This window comes from Halichoerus grypus, chromosome 1 (assembly GCF_964656455.1).
Source record: "Halichoerus grypus chromosome 1, mHalGry1.hap1.1, whole genome shotgun sequence".
Classification (NCBI taxonomy): Eukaryota; Metazoa; Chordata; class Mammalia; order Carnivora; family Phocidae; genus Halichoerus; species Halichoerus grypus.
Genome location: NC_135712.1, coordinates 168911887 through 168932366, shown reverse-complemented (window position 1 = coordinate 168932366; position 20480 = coordinate 168911887). Strand labels below are relative to the sequence as shown.

General features: G+C 37.3%; 1 protein-coding gene across 7 annotated transcripts in view; it reads left to right on the top strand.

The window, feature by feature from the left end:
- Positions 1 to 20480, top strand: part of GRM7 (glutamate metabotropic receptor 7) — a 932433-nt gene that overhangs the window by 279718 nt on the left and 632235 nt on the right. For all 7 annotated transcript variants that reach the window (XR_013449112.1, XR_013449111.1, XR_013449110.1 and 4 more), the window contains exon 2: positions 10675 to 10891. Coding sequence is in view for 3 of the 7 variants with exons in the window: in XM_078075756.1 (XP_077931882.1) it covers positions 10675 to 10891 (217 nt within the window). In the remaining 4 variants the exon portion in view is untranslated. The remainder of the gene's footprint in view (positions 1 to 10674; positions 10892 to 20480) is intronic.

The following is a 20480-nucleotide window of genomic DNA, read 5'->3' as shown; positions in this document are numbered from 1 at the left end:
ATTTCCCCCCCTTCATTCTTCCCCTCCTGCTATCATCTTCTTCTTCTTTTTTTTTTTCTTAACATATATTGCATTATTTGTTTCAGAGGTACAGATCTGAGATTCAACAGTCTTGCACAATTCACAGCGCTTACCAGAGCACATACCCTCCTCAGTGTCTATCACCCAGTCACCCCATTCCTCCCACCCCACCCCCCACTCGAGCAACCCTCAGTTTGTTTCCTGAGATTAAGAATTCCTCATATCAGTGAGGTCATATGATACATGTCTTTCTCTGTTTGACTTATTTCGCTCAGCATAATACCCTCCAGTCCCATCCATGTTGTTGCAAATGGCAAGATCTCATTCCTTTTGATGGCTGCATAATATTCCATTGTGTATATATACCACATCTTCTTTATCCATTCATCTGTCGATGGACATCTTGGCTCTTTCCACAATTTGGCTATTGTGGACATTGCTGATATAAACGTTAGGGTGCACGTACCCTTTCTGATCCCTACATTTGTATCTTTGGGGTAAATACCCAGTAGTGCAATTGCTGGATCATATGGTAGCTCTATTTTCAACTTTTTGAGGATGCTTCTTTAAGCAAATACTACCAGACAAAACAGCATTGTATGCCAAGTATGACATGTAAAATTTTTGTTTTGTAGATATTTCACCTTTACCCTGTGATGTAGCTTGGGCTCATATGATTAACCCCGTTTTCTGGATAGAAAAATAACCTTGGAGAGCTTGTCTAGCTTGATGGGAATTACGTGTGTTATTGCTGTTTTGGCTGCTATTAACTGTCTAAAAGTCCCAGCTTTCTCTTGATTTTTTTTTAAAGATTTATTTATTTATTTTAGAGAGGGAGTGAGAGACTCTTAAGCAGACTCCCCGCAGAGCTTGGAGCCAGATGCAGGGCTCGATCTCATGACCCTGAGATCATGACCTGAGCCAAAATCAAGAGCTAGATGTTTAGCCAACTGAGCCACCCAGGCGCCCCCTCTTGAGTTTTTATGGTTCATAAGAAATGTGGATAGACATGTTCTCCCCCCCCCCAGCACTTTATACACTGATCTGTTGGAATCAGGATGTCAAGAATGTGACTTTGACAAAATTATGATGGTCTCAGGACCCTTAAGAAAACATCACCCCCTTGTTGCCCTTGTGCACATCCATGGCAGTGCAGTGAAGGAAGTGAATACAAGCAGGTAGAAAAATAAGGAGAGGCTCCAATCTAGATCCCATTCCTCCCCTACTGTGGTGCTTTCATGTCTATGTAAAACAGGGTTTCCACTCAGAACATGGCTGAGGAGGTAGATGGGTGACTCTTGAAGATCAGAGTGGATAAGAATTAGGAATTACTAAACCAATAAACATTTTCTAGATTTAGATTTTTTTAAAAAATGAAAGTCCATCATAGAACCAATCACTGAGTCCTTTGAATTCAAGTGTAGATCAGCCTGGTCCGAAGTTAACAAAATCCTCAAAGCATTGTCTGAAGGAAAAAGAGCCTGAGCTGCTTAACAAAAATCCTGAATGCTGGAGGAGCTTGTGCCAAGATAGAGTTTGAAGACTGATACCTGTACCCCAATGTTTATAGCAGCAATATCCACAACAGCCAAACTGTGGAAAGAGACCAAATGTCCATCAACAGATGGATGGATAAAGAAGATGTGGTATATATATACAATAGAATACTACTCAGCCATCAAAAAATGAAATCTTGCCATTTGCAACGATGTGGATAGAACTAGAGGGTATTATGCTAAGTGAAATAAGTCAGTCGGAGAAAGATAATTATCATATGGTCTCACTCATATGTGGAATTTATGAAACAAAACAGAGGATCATAGGGGAAGAGAGGAAAAAATAAAACAAGACGAAATCAGAGAGGGAGACAAGCCATAAGAGACTCTTAATCATAGGGAACAAACTGAGTGTTGCTGGAGGGGAGGTGGGTAGGTGGGTAGGGTAACTGTGTGATGGCCATTAAGGAGGGTACGTGATGTAAAGAGCACTGGATATTATATAAGACTGATGAATCACTGACCTCTGCCTCTGAAACCAATAATACATTATGTGTTAGTTAATTGAATTTAAATAAAAAATTGAAAAGAAAAAAAAGATTATTCTAAAACTTGAATTTAAAATGCAGTGGATAGACATGTTCTAAGTGACATAGAGAAGTTCCAAGGACATCCCCTAACCATTCCTAACATTTGCCAACTATGAGAGGTGTAAAATATTAGGTTGCCCCACTTTGCCTTGGTATTGCATCTCACTTACTCACGTTGGTCTAGATCAGGTCATGTTGTTCCCCTTGAGTCAACTCTGTGGCTACAGGAATCCTGTGTTCTGTTTGGCCACATGTGCTAACATCTGGATTCTGAAATATAGTCATCTTTACATCAACTCTAGAAACTTAGAGAGAAGAAGGCAAAACAATGAATATTCATGATGGTAATGTTTTTATCTATTAAAAGTTGTTGCCAAAATTCATGAGGTTATATATGTAAAGTATCACACATCCAAAAGCCCAGTATATGGAGAGATTTAATAAAGGAATCGTAATAAAATCAATAACAGATACATTTTTTGAAACATGTATTATACAAATTTGACTTGAAATCCACCCATAGAACTACTTGGTTCTCAAGATGGTTATTACCACTCACAGAATGTTGAAGGTGTTTGGTGTTATGCAATTAAAGAAATGAAAGATGAAGGAAAAACCAGTTGAAATACTTGATGATAATCTCTGTCATGAGTAATTTAAAGTTGAGTGAAACTCCAGATTTTAGACAAATTGAAAGTTTTTAATCATTGCTCAGTAACTTTGAAATAAATACTACCAAAAATCAGTATTGAAGTCCAACCATCCTAATATAAGCTGAGATAATATTGAAGGAAGAGATAAGTATAAATTGAAGAGAATGATACTTCAAAGAATGAACCTGAAAGGGTTATTCATTCATTTTCCCTTTTTTTTGGATCCATATCAATAAAGCTTAATAATAACTAAGAGTGAAATTACTGCTAACTGTGAACTTAATAATGCTCCACTGGGAGTTCATTAATATCTCAACAGGTACATTGAAGCATTATCTTAATTGCACATGATACTTTCAAAAATTGCCTTTTACAAGTTTTGTGGAAACTGCCCTCTGGAACAAGCATTAGTACATTTTGTATTTCCTTTCCTTGCTGTGCAGATTTCCCAGGAACATGGAACCATAAACCTCATTCACTTTTACAAAAATAAGAAGTTCCCAGGTAACTGACCTTGTCATAGGCACTGTCCTTCTAATATAAAGAAGAAGTTCAAAATGCATCAAACCAATTTCAGGTCTTTCATTTTTTCTAAATAAGTAAAATGGCTCTTTCATTTTTTATAAATATCGAGGAATTTATTTTGAAGAGTATCAAGTTTATGTTGGAGTAGTGGTAACAATTAGGATTTTAAAAATATTTATATTAAAGTAATCTAGTCCAAATCTGGACTTGGGTCTTCAGTTATTTTGGCAGATTTGGACACAGTAAGGTGATGCTTAAGGGGGTGTTGATTCCAAGCCCAAGAGATCCCTTTGCCTAGAAGTGTTTGACTTTGTAGTAATTATGGGATAAAATTAAATTTAGTAGAGTTCAATCTTGTCAGCACTTGAAAAGTGAAAGTGCATCACACACTCATTTGATTTACTATTAGACATGACATAGAATTATTTTCTCTAGATTTGTTTAATATATTCCTTCTTTTACCCGCTATTTTGATTTGATAATGGCAATGTTAACATAAAGTAAAGGCATTTAACTAGAACCAAGGACCCGGGATGCCAAACACTAATTGCTTCCTGCATTTGATGTCCAAGTCTGGTTGGGGAAGGGAGAAAAGCTAAGGAAACAGCAGAGTAGAATAACCCTATTTAAAAATGATAAATTTAAGTATGTTTTGAAGAGTTAGACTGAACTCTGGGCACTGCCCAGAGGTGCCCAGAGTTATCAAATCTTAGTTATAACAGAAAAAAACAGAATCAACAGTCTAAATGACTCCCTAGGTGCCCTTTACCTTTGAACCCCCAACAAATGTCAGCTTGTCCTACATTCCAATGATGAGAAAGGAAATCCTAGGGAATAGTGTGCCAAGGGAAAAAGGCAAAAGAAGGTATTTGCTTCTCTGCCTAAATCTGCCAGTCACAGGTCCACCGAGGGCTGGGATAACTTCTAACTCCTGTGGGTCCCTCGGGCCACACCAACCAAGTAGATGACAGATTCTGTTCTCTAACGATTATTCTATTCATTCATTTTCTGGCTTCCTGATTCACTGTGCTATCCAGTGGTGATAAAATGATGACCAAGGTCCTTGCTCTCCATGGGGGTAAGTTCTCTCCAGGAAAGAAGGATAAACATAATTATACAGATAACCTTAACAGTCTACTGAAAGTTGTGACACTTGTTACCAAAGGAAACCACAGTGTTTCAGAACTCATCAGTTGACCTTCCCATGAATTCCTGCTTTCTAGGGAGAACATCGGAGGTTAGGAGAGAGCCTTGTGGGCCTCCTAGTGATTGTGAGTGCCAAGAAATGGATGGGAATTAACTCGATTACTCTTTCAGCCCACCAAATGAATCAGTTACCACAGTCGCTTGCATTGGTGAGATACAAATGTTAAGAGCTTGAATGTTTTTAGAAGATGAAGAGGTCTAAGTTATTTAAATGGCCATTTTAATTATTTTTGAAAATTCTTGAAATTAGTTTCTCCCTGGTCTTACTTCTCTTAGATTTATAGGAATTCTTAGAATCTTAAATGTCCATACATATTTTAAAGGTTAAAGACCAGAGTGAATTGGAATTTTGTTTTGTTGTTGTTATTCTCTCTTCTATTTTAAGAGTAATATATGGGTTTGAGAAATGTCTCATTTGATAACTTGAAGAATGATGGTTTTTTTGCTGTTTTTATTCTGTTTGCTTTTCAATGTTTAAAAAGGGTCAGGGAATTTGGCTTCTACATAGCTTTCAAATGACAGTTTTCAGGTGTGAGAACAGTTCAAAAACTTGATTACTTGAAACTAGTTTCTGTCTTGTGATTATTGTCACCTGATTCATACCTTAGGAAAAATAATTGGAGAAACTGAGATTTTCTTTGAAAAAGAGACTCGGTAGAGGGGGAAGTTTTTTCAACTCTTTGAAGACACTTAGAGTACTATGAGTTCTATCTAAAAACTGTTTTTTGTTTTGTTTTTTGAAAAATAAGATTTTAACTGATAGTCTTAATTCTTCATTTGACTATACATTTTTCAAGATAAGAAATAAAAATAAATACTATTTGACTTTAAATTCTCACTGTTGAGAAATGTGAAAAAGAAAAGCTGTTTTCACCACTATCATTTTTGTTTTCCTGGATATTCTAGCTGATATAATTAGAAAATAAAACTAAATGAGTTTTTATAATATGACTTCCTTACCTGAAAATCCCAAGGAAATAAACTGAAAGCTATTAAAACTAATAAGAATTTTAACAAGGGTATAAGTCACAAAGTAAATATACAAAATTAATAGATTCCTATATACCAGCAATAAATAGAAAACAAAATGAAAATGTTTTATCATTTATAATGCAATAGAAATAACAATTATCTAGAAATAAAGTTAATACTTATTATCTAGAAATAAAGTTAACAGTGTGCAAGGCCTATGTGGAGACAGTCATAAAATTTTACTAAGAGAAAAGAATGAACAACAGAATGGATTTTCCCATAGGGGAAAATAAAATATTATAAATGTATCAATTCTTCCCAAATTAATTTATAAATGTAATGTAATTCTCTTCAAAATCTTAATTGAACTTTATTATGAACTTGAAAAAATATGCTAAAATTTCAGCTAGAAAATTAAACATGTGTGATTGCCTGTGGTCATTTTTAAAAGAACAACAATGAAGAGAGGATATGTTCCAACTAATAGAGCCCTAAATCCTCTACACTTATAAGAATTAAATAGTAAAACACTGTCCCAAGACTTGGAAGATAGAAAAGTGAAATAGTAGAGAATACACCCCAAAGATCCAAGGATATTTAAGAATTTAATATGTGACAAGAGATGGTCTTTCTCATCAATAAAAATGATTAATTATTTAATATATGATGCTGGGGCAAGTAGTTAACCTTTTGAAAGAAGTCACTATAGATTGCTGGTCTACCTTCTATAATAACCCCAAATAATTCCCATGTAGGGAAATACTTAAATGTAAGGCTCAAATATTTCTGTCACATTGGTGGGGGTAGGGGCTTGAACAGTATTCTAAGAAAATACTCATGGATATCTACACAGAATTAGCTTTGAGGATTCTTCTTCTTCTTTTTTTTCCCTAGTAGCAAAAACTTGGAAAATGTTTAAACATTTAACAATGAACATTAGGCTTAGGTTAGGTTTAGCTGAGCATATTATACAACCAAAAAGAGAGAGAAATGAGAGGCCGGGGGGTGGGGGGAGGGAAGAAGAGATTAAGACTCACATTTTCATAGTTTATAATATATATGTGCATACCCATATGCGCAAACAAAAACTGATAGACAAAATGTTAACAGGGATGAAGGCATTAAAGTTATTTTCTTTTTGTTTCTCTATTTTTCACAAATAATATACATTTCTAAGAAAAAGTACAAATTCATTCTAAACAATTACAATGGGTTATAAATGTCTCAAGCCTATTTGGAACTCATCATTAACAAAAACCATGTTTATGTGATAGGCAAATTTTTATGAGGAGAATAATAAAATAAAATGAAAATTTAGTCCTATGATAAAGATTAAAAGTGCTTGGGGCACCTGGGTGGCTCAGTTGGTCAAGCATCTGCCTTGGCTTAGGTCTTAATCCGGGGGTCCTGGGATTGAGCCCAGTGTACAGGTCTGGGCTCCCTGCTTAGTGGGGAGTCTGTTTGTCCCTCTCCCCCTTGTGCTCTCTCTTTCTCTGTCAAATAAATACATAAAATTTTTAAAAAGTGCTTTAGTTTTTTGTTTTTTGTTTTATCAGAGAAAGGAAGTCTCAAAGAGGGATGGAATATCTACTTCTCTATAGCCAAAGCATTAATACACTAAATTTTCTTCATCGAAAGATCAATTCTGCATTACTATAGAAGACTGCCAAGAAGGGAGGGTTTCAGTAGCAGGAAGAGAAAGTCTCGCTAGGTATCAAGGAGAATGTGAAGGTCATTCACCGGAGATGACTAAAAATAATTTGGCCAGTTGTATGTACCAGTTATAACATACACTTCAAAATAATTACTTGGTGTGCTTAAACACTATTTTGAAAACAAGTAACTAAATATGCAACATAATACTTAAATAAGTAGCATCATATTCCATGGGTTACATAAATTCTTGCAGTTTCTCATCTCTTACTGTGAGGAGGCATGTCCTTATGCAGCTATATTTTTATCACAGAAATGAAATCCGTTTGTTCTTTCATTCCTTATTCTAATATATACATAATGTAGAAATAAGTACACTGTGTATAAGATGTGTACATGGTCCTAAAGGGCCATATGAGTCTTAAACTTTATTTATAATAAAGAGATAAACCCCGGACAGTGACCACTTTGAAAGGGTACATGGTAGTGAGGGAAGAAATCTGTTTCACCAGAATTTTCATCACTAAATTTGGGACACGGTTTAGAAAATGCACTTGCACTGGGAGCGCTTTACATTTCTGATATTTTACAGCAGCTACATAAATGCAAATTCAAGTAGAGGGCTGGATGTGTCTTCATTAGCACTGTCTCAAAGGTAGAAAGGGATTTTGGCAGCAAAGGCATCTGTGCAACAGCATGAAGCTTTTACATTTCCACAAGTTGAAATTGATGGAAATGTATTGACATGCTTGGCTTCTTCCCTTTTTATTTCTCATATGAAAAAGTCTCTCTCTCTCTCCCCACCTCTCTCCCTCTCTCTTCATCCCTCCCTTTAATCCCTTCCTCCCCCCACCCCCCAAAGTCTTTATTCAGTTGCTGTTTTCCTTACCTAAAATTTATAACCTTGGAACGATAAATGAAACAGGGAGCTCATTCTACTAAGGTATTTGTATAAGCTTCAACAAGGCATTTACATAAAATGTTTGAGTAACAGTCTAAGAATGATCACTAAAAAACTTTTAGTGGCTCTGTAGTCAGTGCTGTGGACTCCAGTAATCTACTTCCCTTCATTGTTTTATTCTTATTAAAATGTTTTACTAGCAATTCAGCAAAGTATCATAGTTGAGAGTTCAGAAGTTCGCACTGGACAGTTTCAGGTGTGAGTACTGCTCTCTATCTTACAACTTCGTGACTTGAGGCAAGGTCACATTCTACTTTCAACTCTCAACTTGCGCTTGTGTAAAATGAGGTAGTAATAATATAGTAAAGAATATTTATTGATGTTGAGATAAACTCATGCATAGGAAACTTTTAGAATATAACTGGCTGTAAGAAAGAGTTGGATAAATAATAAGCATTATTTCTAAAGCAATAATGACAGAAATATATAAAAAAAATATGTTCTTCCCTTAGGACAGTAAGGGGAATGTTTGCGATAACGTGTCACAGAGTACTTGGGAAGTCAAATATGAGGAATGGGTAAACTTAGTAAGGAAACACACACTGTTCTCTGTTTTGATTATCGTCACCCCCATATATGAATCCACCAGTCTGTCCCAGCGTTATGCTAAGCAATGCATAATCAATTATTCTTATCCCTCAAAACAACCTTTTATTAATGATACTTCATTGAGATAAAATAACTTCACCAGAGTAAACACTCATGAAGAGAAACACCAGGCTTTGATTCCAGATCTTGTCAATACTAAATCCCATTTTATTTCCACTACACCTCACTACCCCTATCGCAAGGAGCTTCTCATCAGCAGACTTTCTCACGCTGGTTTTGGGCTTTGAATCAGTGACAGTGCCCCCAGTGGTCAAGGAGAAAAAGTGCATCAAGGATGGGCGGCATAGTGGGTCATCTATGTCAGGGTCGTCTGACTTGAGAGTAATGTTGACCTAGAAAGGTTGGTAGAGAAATGAGCTTTACAGAGGTGGTAACCAGCTTTAAACAACAGTAAATGGGTTTACTTAGGCAAACTGCACTGGAAGGAGAAGAATAGATCAACACTGAGTAGAATTTTTCAGGGCTCAGAGAATCAACTTGAGTGTAGCTTTGGCATCTTTGGAGCAGAATTGACTGTTGGGCTTGGCTTGAGCAAAGATCAAAACTGGCCTTTAGATACTTAAAAAATCCATATGATAAAGCAAGGGTAAGTCCTAGGAGAGTGTGCAAGCAGAATTTTGTGAAGTCGCTCATTCTTACAGGCAGATTAATGGTACCAATCATAGGCTATTGCATGCTAGTGTTAGAAGAACAAGCACGTGCATTGTAATAGTAACTAGTGTAGAGGCCCTGAAGTTAGGATCTAAGGCAGGGTCCTAACTGATGGCTACATCGGGGCTTCCTCTTGGGTATTTGGGATCCCAAGCAAACACTTTTTATAGGGCCTCTTTATGTATACATAATTTGATTGAGCTAAAATCAGCATGTCAGGCCATCTTAGGTAGCCTAATCTCATACAGTCTTAGGAAACAAGTACTATATCAGGTAATGGGAGCAATCTGCATGTTGGGCTACCTTCCTGGAACCAGGGGCCTGCTTTTGGGCCCTAGGATGATCCTCACAGGTGTAAGTTGTAGAGCTCCTTGGGACATCTGGTTAATCCCGTGCAGGGTAGAGGACCCAAGGATTGAATAAATGGAAAAATGGGAATCAGACACCCATGTGGGCTCCACGTAGGCAGGACTGCCAGCCCTCTATCACCACCCAAAGAGGAGCTTAGGAAATTTTGAGGAAGGCCCTCCAAAGTGCAGGGACTACTGAAGTGAAGGCCTTGTGGCAAGGTTCTAAGGGTGTTACTTAGCTACTTCATAATATTCTTGTGAAGAATACATGAAAAAATGCATGCAGCTTGCTTAGATATTTCCTCACAGATGATCAGTACGCAAACAATGTTAGATGCCTAATGACATCCCCAATATTCATGAGCTGTGACAACTAAACCAATCTCTATACAAACTCCAGTTAGGCAGTTGTGTTTTTGTTGTGGTGGTGGTGGTGGTGGTGGTAGTTTCTAATAGTTTTTAAGAAATAAAGCATGGGGGCGCCTGGGTGGCTCAGTTGTTAGGCATCTACCTTCAGCTCAGGTCATGATCCTGGGGGTCCTGGGATCAAGCCCCGTGACTGGCTCCCCGCTGAGCAGGGAGCCTGCTTTTCCCTCTCCCTCTGCCCTTCCCTCCTGCTGCTGCTCACGCTCTCTCTCTCAAATAAATACATAAAAAAAAAAAAGAAGTAAAGCATGATTCTAAATGTTTGTCAGAATGTTTACAAATTCTTTTCTCCTAACCACCATGACTCATGTGATTCCCATGCCATCCTCATTCCCTCTGAGGAGGAAACAAAAGGCCAAGGCACAAAAGTACATCCTTTTGTGCTGTCTGAAAGTAGTTGGTTGTGTTTAGATGGTTTGCTGTTGCAGGGTGTTGTTTGCTAAAACACACATCCTCTTTGGAGCTCAAGCCCTGTATTTTGAGTGAATTATCCTAAGTATAAATGAATCTCTCACATCCTGGTAGTGTGATCTCTCATGTGGTGCTTTCCTTTCTTTCCAGATCCCCCAGATCAGTTATGCATCAACAGCACCTGAGTTAAGTGATGATCGGCGCTACGACTTCTTCTCTCGTGTGGTCCCACCTGACTCCTTCCAAGCTCAAGCTATGGTGGACATTGTAAAGGCCCTAGGCTGGAATTACGTGTCTACCCTTGCATCTGAAGGGAGTTACGGAGAGAAAGGTGTGGAATCCTTCACGCAGATTTCCAAAGAGGCAGGTAGGAAGAGATTGCAATTGTCAAGATGACCCTCTTCATGCGTCTGTGGCTTGTAGTGTTCTTTCCAATCTTCGTTAAACCAACACTGTAGATAATCACCATACCCCTACTCTCACACTCCCTACTGCCGTTAAGTAAATCGGTAAAGCCTTCATTTATAAGACTTCGCCATTTTTGAAGAGAATATTTTCAAAAGTGTGAAACTGAAGTCCTTTAGTATTAGTAGCCAAAAGGGAGACAACAGACTACGCACTAAATTTGATATCTTACTTATGTGTAATGAATAACCGTGTGGATTGCAGTCTGCATACAGAAACCTGAGGCAGTGCTGCTAAGTGTGCATGCCCTTCCTCTCTGCCCCTCTCCAAAATGTGCAAATTGTTTAGAATTATGAGACCCTAGTCATGGGGTCTCTTTGCTTTGAAGAGGAATGACAGTGACAACTCTGAATGACTTATCCAAAACAAAGTTAAATAAATTATCTAGACAGTAGACTGTATTTAGACAAATAGTCTTTTGAACTTCATTTTGACAAAGGCAGTTCAATTAAGTAGCACTTGTAGTACATTCTTTTATGCTGAAAATGGACGTAATGAGTTCAAATGTTTGGCCAGCTGGTTTCCACTGGGCAGATTTTGAAAAATGAGAGAAAATCTTCACACTTAGGAATTCTGGCAATAAATATTGAGGCTTCCCCATATGGAAATATTGGATACAGTAAACACATATTTAAAAAACTCATGCTTGGATATTCCTGTAAAGTTCTTAATGCTAAAGTTAGTTCCTCAGTTTGGGCTGTAAGAATTTCATCTAATCTAAATTGTTACTGACTGGAATAGTTAGCTGACCATTAAGGAAAACACACACAAAAAAGGTCCTTTCATGAGGAAAAATGTCATAAATCCTTAAGACATGGTTTTGAATGCTTGACCGTCACACCACAGATACACCCAGACATGTAATGTGTTAGCGTATAAATGGTCTATCTGCATGTGGCTACTGAAAGAAGGGAGCCAGGGCTTGTGTAAATCCCATGATTTTAACTCAGTCCCTTATCATTAGCTCTAATTTGAATAATTCACTTGAGAGCTGGGTCATTTTTATATTTTTCTATCTGACTGAAATATTCTTACTCTTCATACCTTTGACTAGAAAACTTGATTATTGACAGGTCTCATCCTAAATGCCATTTCTAGGTTTATATAAATGTACTCCAAACTTCCTTGGGTCTATTCGCTTGGCCTTGTATTTTTAGTGTCTTCTCCCACAGCAGTGTCACATGCTAGTATAATTTGTTGTTGTTGATGTTTTCTGTCTTGTCCCCCAGACTCTAAGAGGAAATCATGTGTGTCTCATTCACTACTACAGTCCCAGCCACTGTGTTTCTAAGGGAAACATACTTAGTATAATTCAGCCAGAAATTTTCTGATTAGGAGAGAAACCTTAAATCTGGGCTTGTGTCATGCATGCTATGATTTATAGGAGTCATTAATAATTGGCTTTGTGAATCTCCAAAGGAATAGCTTATCAGTTTTTGTAACTGCATTTTTATTTCTTTTTTTGTTTCTTTGACTCTTGCTTTGACCCAAATGCTAGAAGCCAATTTAGAGCAATAACTAAAATACGAGCATAAAAGCCAATAGAAAAAAATAAAGAGAAGATACGGGTAAAATAGTAAGATAAAGCTCAGAGATACAGTTGAGATACCATCTTATTCTACGTAATTGCTGCAAGTGGGTCTCAAATTTAATGCTGAATCTTTGTACTGGACAAAGCAAAGAGTACTACCCACTTTGTTACAAAATTTACAGTGTCCATAAGGTCAAAATCATGTTGATTGTTCAGTCAAGGACAGAAGCAAGACAAATGTTTGCTCTGGATCTTTTATAAAAGTCTATATTTTATAGACATGTCAGTGGTGAGTTTCATATGGTTGTTTATTCCTAGTGTCACTTGGTGAAAACTTAAGATACATCAGAGTCTGCTGTATAATGATACTGCAGAAAGGAAAAGCCCTTGCAATATGGTATGAACTCCCAGCTCCTAATTTTAGTTAAACATACATTGAAATGACCCAGCACAGAAATAAAGATTGTATCATTGGCAGCCATTTCGTATGAGATTCTTCAGTCGGAGAGCCTTTGAATTTGGGGACGAGAGTAACTAGAAAGCCAGTTGCAGAATCACAAGAAAACATTGAGGGTTCAGGTAATACCTCAAAGATTGGTTCTTTTCCTATAAGTATTATGATATTCATTATGTACTTATAATAAATTTCATTGAAACCATATCATTTGTGCAATTAATATAAGTGAATTTACTGATGTGCTTAACAAACACCCCTGTTCCACCCCTAAAGAAATAAAAAGGAATATTGCAATTTAAATGGCAGGCAGGACTTTTACTCACCAGTGTGTAGATTACTTAGAGAAAACTTGAGGTGGGAAACATGATTGTATTGCTTCTTCAGCTGTTTTCACTTCTGTGGCCTCATAATGTGAGCATCTTCCTACCCCAAGCATGACTTTAGTAGACAGATACATATTCATATGCCACAATCTCTAAAATAATCCAACTGCTTCCTCTGATATTCAGTCAAAGAAACAGCAATATATTCTAATTCAGAAACATAAAAAAGGAAAAGAAAAAATTGTTTTATTAGAATTTCTTGGAAGATATATGCTTAAGGAATTTTTAAGGGTAATTTTAAAGGTCTACTTTTTCTCTTATCTGTGGACTGTAGAACCTGGTTCTCTAAGAAAGATCCATATCCATGTGAATGTGTAGAAGGGGTGGTGGGGCATGGAGATGAGCAAGCACTCTGATGTCAGGAGGATGGGGATTTGAGGAACAGGCACTATTACTTTCATGCTGTAAAACTTTTGATACATGATTTAACTTTTTAGGTCTCAGGTTCCTCAGGTAGAGAATGAGATGAATACCTGCTTCATCAGGTTAGTAACATAAGTAAGGTAGGGAATCACCTAACACCCAACAATACCAGATTCTTATTAGTGCATCACACCAGTTCCATTCTCCATAGATTAGTGTTGCAGGGTTCTTGTCTCACGAAGAATGAATCTCTCAGACAACAGGGTGAAGTGAAGTGAAAGTTTATTAAGGGAAGGTGAGAACATAAAGGAAAGAAAAGGATCTCTCTAGAGTGAGAGGGGTCCCGAAAGGGTTGCCATTGAGGGCTTTTATGGTCAGTCTTTTATAAAAAAACTGACCAGGGAACTTGTTAAATATCTTGTCTACAACATTTAAGACAAACAAGGTGGATTAGTAAATATTATGAAAATATCTCACCTATATTTAGAACAGACAAAGTGGATTTGTTATGTTCCCTTCTCTCTGGTTAATATCTTGTCTATAACATTTCTCCACATCTGGGTTTCTGTGAGCCTGATTAGGTAGCCCCCTACCTGTCTCTCCCTACCTAGCCTTGCCTGTCCCTTATTCATTAGTAGAGTTATTGTTTGAGTTTTAAAAATTTGAAAATAATGCAAGTGATAGATGACATTTACCTTTAGCTATAACTACAAAGTTTTATATATTATATATAATTATATAATGTAATATAAATTACATGTGTATATAATAGCTGAGTTGCTATTTTTGCTAATATGCTTTCATTATATAAGAAGCATAAGAAGAAAAAGAGGTTAACTATTAACATTGTCCTATGTATGTAGTGTGTGTGTGTGTGTGTGAGAGAGAGAGAGAGGGAGAGAGAGAATGCAAGTGAGAGAGAGCATAAACTCATTGATGTTTCTGTGTACTGCTAGCAGGCTTGAAGGAGTTACTTCCATTCTTTCTGAACAGTTTAACTTTGAAGATTATGATTCTTCTCTTTTATAAATGTCTTTAAGAGTTTCACCCAGGGTGCCTGGGTGGCTCAGTTAGTTAAGCCTTGAACTTTGGCTCAGGTCATGATCTCAGGGTCCTGGGATCAAGCCCCGCATGAGTGCTGTGGCTCAGCAGGGAGTCTGCTTGAGATTCTCTCTCTCCCTCTTCTCTGCACCTCCCCACGCTCTCTCTCTCTCAAATAAATAAATAAATAAATAAGAGTTTTACCCTTTCAGAATACTTTAGTTCCAAACCTTACTTTTGACTTAAGTCCTGAAGCAGTTCTACTTATAGAACTAGAGTGTGAGGTGTATCCACCATGCACATAGTCAAGAACATGGATGAGCAATCCTTTATCATACTCTGATAGAACAAGTCAAGACAATGATCTCTGAGGAAAAGAGCCATCCTGCATTAGAAGGCCATATAATTTGTTTGGAACATGGAAGCCTAGGCTCTAAACTGTCAAAGAAAACCTCAATAATTCTCTCATGTAGTCATGGGAGATTTAAATATGCATGGATGCTGCTCCTTGTTGAACTTTCAGAGAGATCTGTAACATGATTTCTTAGATGATGAGATTTTTGTAAAACAGTTATGTTTGCATAAATTGCCCTGTTTATTTGAATGAATGCACATGCAATATCAACAAAAGCAATATATTGTTTAATATCACAAGGAATGAGAGATTATTCACTTCCAATGTGCTTTAATATTCAGGTCTACGTAATAACCTAAATAGCCTAAATTAGACATACAGACTCCTCTTTCTAAAGTGAAGGTAAAAGTAAATGTTTATGATAGTATATACAACATTAATATATTCTAGACTTTTGAATCAAATTTGGTTCAATGATTATGAGAGTAAGGGCATCACATATGACTTTCAAATTTGCCAGACAATTTTCAGAAGAATCCCATGACCACTGCTTCACAATATGACATAAATAGTAATGATTTGCTACTACCCATGGTATCATGACAGATGTCAACTTTTCAAAACCTGAAATAACAGTTAAAACTATCCTTTTGGTATTTCATGACAGTTACTTAGTACAGATATTTCAATTGGCCTTATAAAGTAATTAACCATTATTAGTCAGATAAACCATAGAACTTATTTTTATTTAATAGTATATCTTAATCTAGAATATTTTTTCCTTGAATAATTAGGTGAGACTTAATTGACTATTAATAACTTTTTTTCAATCCTCAGTTCTTTTTTAGATCTCAGGAGCTAGTTGGATTTGCTTATTATGGGATTCTGTTTTCCTTATAGGATTTTGTGCTTCTCTCTGTTTCAGAGATGCAATGTTCTCTTCCATTGTGTGGAAATTGTCAGTCTTCCCCACCTTACCATAACCTCTATGAGGTCAAGGACTTTGCCTTGTGACCCTATAATCTCCCATAGTATTTGACATATAGAAGGCATTCAATAAATATTTAAGGGAAGGAGAGAAGGAAGGAGGAATTGCATGTCTTCCTTTGCCTTTTAGAAAAACAAAGCCTGTAGATGAAGCAAGTATGATATGTAATTTTATGATATAATTTTGTGGCTTGTGGGTCGTAAAAAACTTATATCCTACACCTGTTTGCTGTGATTTATTACAGCTGCCCTCACTCTGACTCTACTACCTTCTTCTGTCTTATGATCCCCTCACAAAACTTAAAGCAATGTGATGCAGCATGTCTTTAATTCCCAATGTCTCCATCTAGGTTGAATTTCAGGGTTTTCTTTTCCTTTGTTTTGTTTTGTTTTGTTTTGTTTTCTTTCTGTCTGTATTATGGTGAATATAGAAAACTCAGAGGCATTTTAAAGCCTCACTGCATTGTTTCCTGAATGATGTGTTCAGTGGTCCTAGTTTAAATACAAGTATTAAACATTTAAAGGCTAATTTTCAAAACATACAATCACAAGAACTCCCATGATATAATTTATCTTCAGTTGTGCTTAAAACCAAACTGTAAATTCCCCAAGAAGAAGCTTTATCTTTTTTATTTTATTTTTTGGATTCTCAGTGGTTAGCACAGCATTTTAGATTTTAACCCTGACTCCATTTCTTAGCACATCTTGAGGGTGACCCCTCAGCCAGCCCATCATTGCCGTTTACTTCTGAGCCCCATTTGATTCACCTTCATTCATAGCTACAGCTATCCATGCCTCCAGATTAGCCCCTCTCTTATAGTATTTGTTCAGCTATGATGATAATCTTTCTAAAATAGAAAGAAAGCCATTTCATTATCTGTCTCTGGTCTCCCTTTCCCCAGAGGATTAAGTAAAAGCTACCTAGCATGGCCTATAGGTCCTTTCTGATCTAGAGTCTGCTTCAGTCACCAGTCTCATTCGCATAGTCTCCCTGTTCTCTTTTATTCCCACCTCAAGCCCCATACACACTCTCTTTACCCTGCCACAGTCAACCTTCTGTAGGTATCAGGATACTCTGTTCCTTTGTAAATCCTATACCTCTGCCCGGACTGCCAACTAACTCCCAGTTTATTTTCTCAAAACATAACACCCTGGGGATAGCCATCCCTGACTTAATCTTGCCTCATGATCCTATTTCGGATTGCCATGTATACATTTGTCTATTTTAACAACACTCCATTTGAAGTCTACTTCCCTGAATAAATTCATGGAGAATGACCAATTGCAGAAGTCTTGAGGAGTAAACAAGCCTGCATCTCACTGTAGAGCTAAAATGGCCAGGTGTTCATGTTCCCAGCCTCCCTTGAAGCGAAGATATAGTCATATAACCCAATCTTGGCTAATCAGACATTCACACAAGAGGTGAATCAAGACCTGGGGGTACAGAGAAGCAGGAGCAATGGAAAACCCGTATTGTTGACAGTGGCAGCATTGAAAGCCATGTTCTCGGGCTGGAGTAGCGTCCAGCATGAGCTGGCAGCAGTAGCACAGTCCCCAGCTTCCATTCCAAGAGTAGCAGCAACAGTGGTGCCCCAGCTAACTTGGTTCTGTGGCACCTCTTTTGGCTTTGATACTGATAGCTTAGTCATCCTTTGTTTGGGCTCAGTTTCTGACTTTGGTTCCCTGGCCTCCCCAGGGATTCTGTGGGTTGTCCAGCATAATTTAAATAATAATTTAAGGGTGCACCTGGGTGGCTCAGTCAGTTGAGTGTCTGGCTTTTGATTTTGGCTCAGGTCATGATCTCAGGGTCATGAGATCGAGACCCACATTGGGCTCCCTGCTGGGTGTGAAGCCTGCTTAGGATTCTCTCCCTCCTCCTGTCCCTCCCTTCCTGCTTGTGTGTGGGCACATGCACATGCGCACTCTCTCTCTCTCTCAAAAAAAAAAAACACTTTAAAATAATAATTTAAATTTATAATTTATTTTCTACTTAATCTAGACAAGGTTTACTTTAGTTGTTTGGCTTTTACCTTCATTAATATAATTGAGAGTGTCTCTTCCATAAGTTCCATAATACCTTTTGCATAACTGTGTCATAGAATTGATTGCATGTTATTGTAATCTGGCTAATTATCCTCTCCCAGTATAATGTAAGTTTATTGAGAATAGGCATTATGTTGTATTTGTCTTTCAACACTCTATACCCAGGATAATGTCCAACATAGAGTAGTCTCAATAAATGCACATTTAATTTATTTTTTTTATTTTTATTTTTTTTAAAGATTTTATTTATTTATCTGACAGAGAGAGACACAGCGAGAGAGGGAACACAAGCAGGGGGAATAGAAGAGGGAGAAGCAGGCTTCCCGCAGAGCAGGGAACCCGATGCGGGGCTCGATCCCAGGACCCTGGGATCATGACCTGAGCCGAAGGCAGACGCTTAACGACTGAGCCACCCAGGCGCCCCGCACATTTAATTTAAAAATAGTCTTTTAATAATGGAAGAGGTGATGATTTAATGGCTGTAGTCGGCACAGTGAAACTGTTGGAAGTTTTTCCAATTTAGCTTTCTAAACTTATCATTAATCTGTTATAATAAACTGATTTTATAGAAGGAAAAAGATGGCATAAAATATCTGCTGGTCTGCCTTATATACAATGTATGTCTGAGTACTTTCTTTGTGTCAGATACTGTTCCAGCATAATAGTTATAAATAATAATTATAGTAGTGACAACCACAAGGCAATAATAATAATCTTTGCTTTCTTAGAGTAGAAATACATAAGTAGAACTATGAAAACAGCCTTGTTGAGGCATGCGATAAGGGGGAACTCTGGAAGAAAATAGATGCTTAGTTGGCCGACAAGGTTGACCTAAATGGGGTAATGAATGCCATTTAAGGAAGAGAGAGTCATAGAGAGTCATATTAAAAACCCAAAAGAAAATTACGTACTGGTATTTTAATTTTTAAAGGGTATAAGAAATAGCATTGCTTTGAAAAAATTTATGCATCTTGAATTACTATGATATAAAATGTTCTTCCATACAACATGGAAACCGTTGCAGAAAATGCTTTGGCTTTTGGGCCAAAAACTTCTCATTCTGGTCCTACGTCCCACAGTAACTGACTGGGAGTCAGCATCCTTTGTGTTGTAAAGTCATCACATATTTATTGAGAAAACTAGTCTTTCCTGGTTCTGATGATTCTCAGATGCATATCACCCTGATTGCAAAGGATGGGTTTCTTCCAGGCAATAATAGACTGTCATTGTGGATGTGAGACTAGAAATAGATGATGACAGAGTGTTTTTGCTGCATGAAGGAATAGACACTGGAAAAGACATCTCAGCAATTCCTTCTCACCCCTCCTACCTACCTTCATTGCACTTGAGCATCATGAAGGAATATGAAAGGATCTGAAGATAAAGTGAACTCCTCCTTTTCTCACCTACTTGGTATGATTAGGAGTGGAAGGACATGGGATTGTGGTACTGAGGTTAAAGATGTAATGAAAAGGAACATAGCTCGACTTTAAATATAGGAGAGACTCAAAAGTAGAGGATTCTATTGAGCAATAGAATTTCTTGGTCAGTTGGGTAGGGGAGAAGAACGTTGTTGTTCTGGGGTAGTTTACATTGGAAAGTAACCATGCTCTTACATAATAATATACCCACTAAACTTTAGAGGCAGAAGATTTGATTTATTCTCCTGACTCAGTAATGCTGCATTCAGCCTTCAGGTGAGCCTTTCTTTTCTTGGTTTTTACAGAAGTTTTATTGGAAGAGACTCTCAGCTTGAATCTCATAGGTGTTGATGGATGTCAGCAAGAGGGAGAAATTGCAGTAGAAAAAAATAGAATAACAGCCTATAGAACTAGAAGGAAACATGTAGAGTTCAAGTGCTTATTGGGCATGTGTACATTTTGGTTGTGGGAAAGTAGGAAACTTGATTTTGAGTCCCACTAAGGCCATGCACAGTGGGGAAGAGACATTTCCCAAAGTAATTTCAGTGCTCTAACCAAAAGTTGGGGGTGGTCACAGTCTAAAATATGTTATTTTTTGGTTGCCTTTGCCAGAGGTTTCATTCCACTGGGATAGGCAAGTAAAAGGGGAGGGAGTTTTGAACAGAATTCACACAGAAAAGTGCAATATTCATCAAAACAGTGGCAAGGAGATGGGCACTGGAATTAGTCAAATGGATAGTTCTAAAAAATAGATACTCTAGTCCAAGAAACCTTAAATTAATAATTGGTTGCTTGCAAAATATGTATTTACTAGACTCCAGGTCCTTCCTAAATAATTTTGTATTTTGAACAACCTGATGTGCATATGTAAATGTAGCCTCTTGGAGAGACCGCACAGAGGGATCTGTTT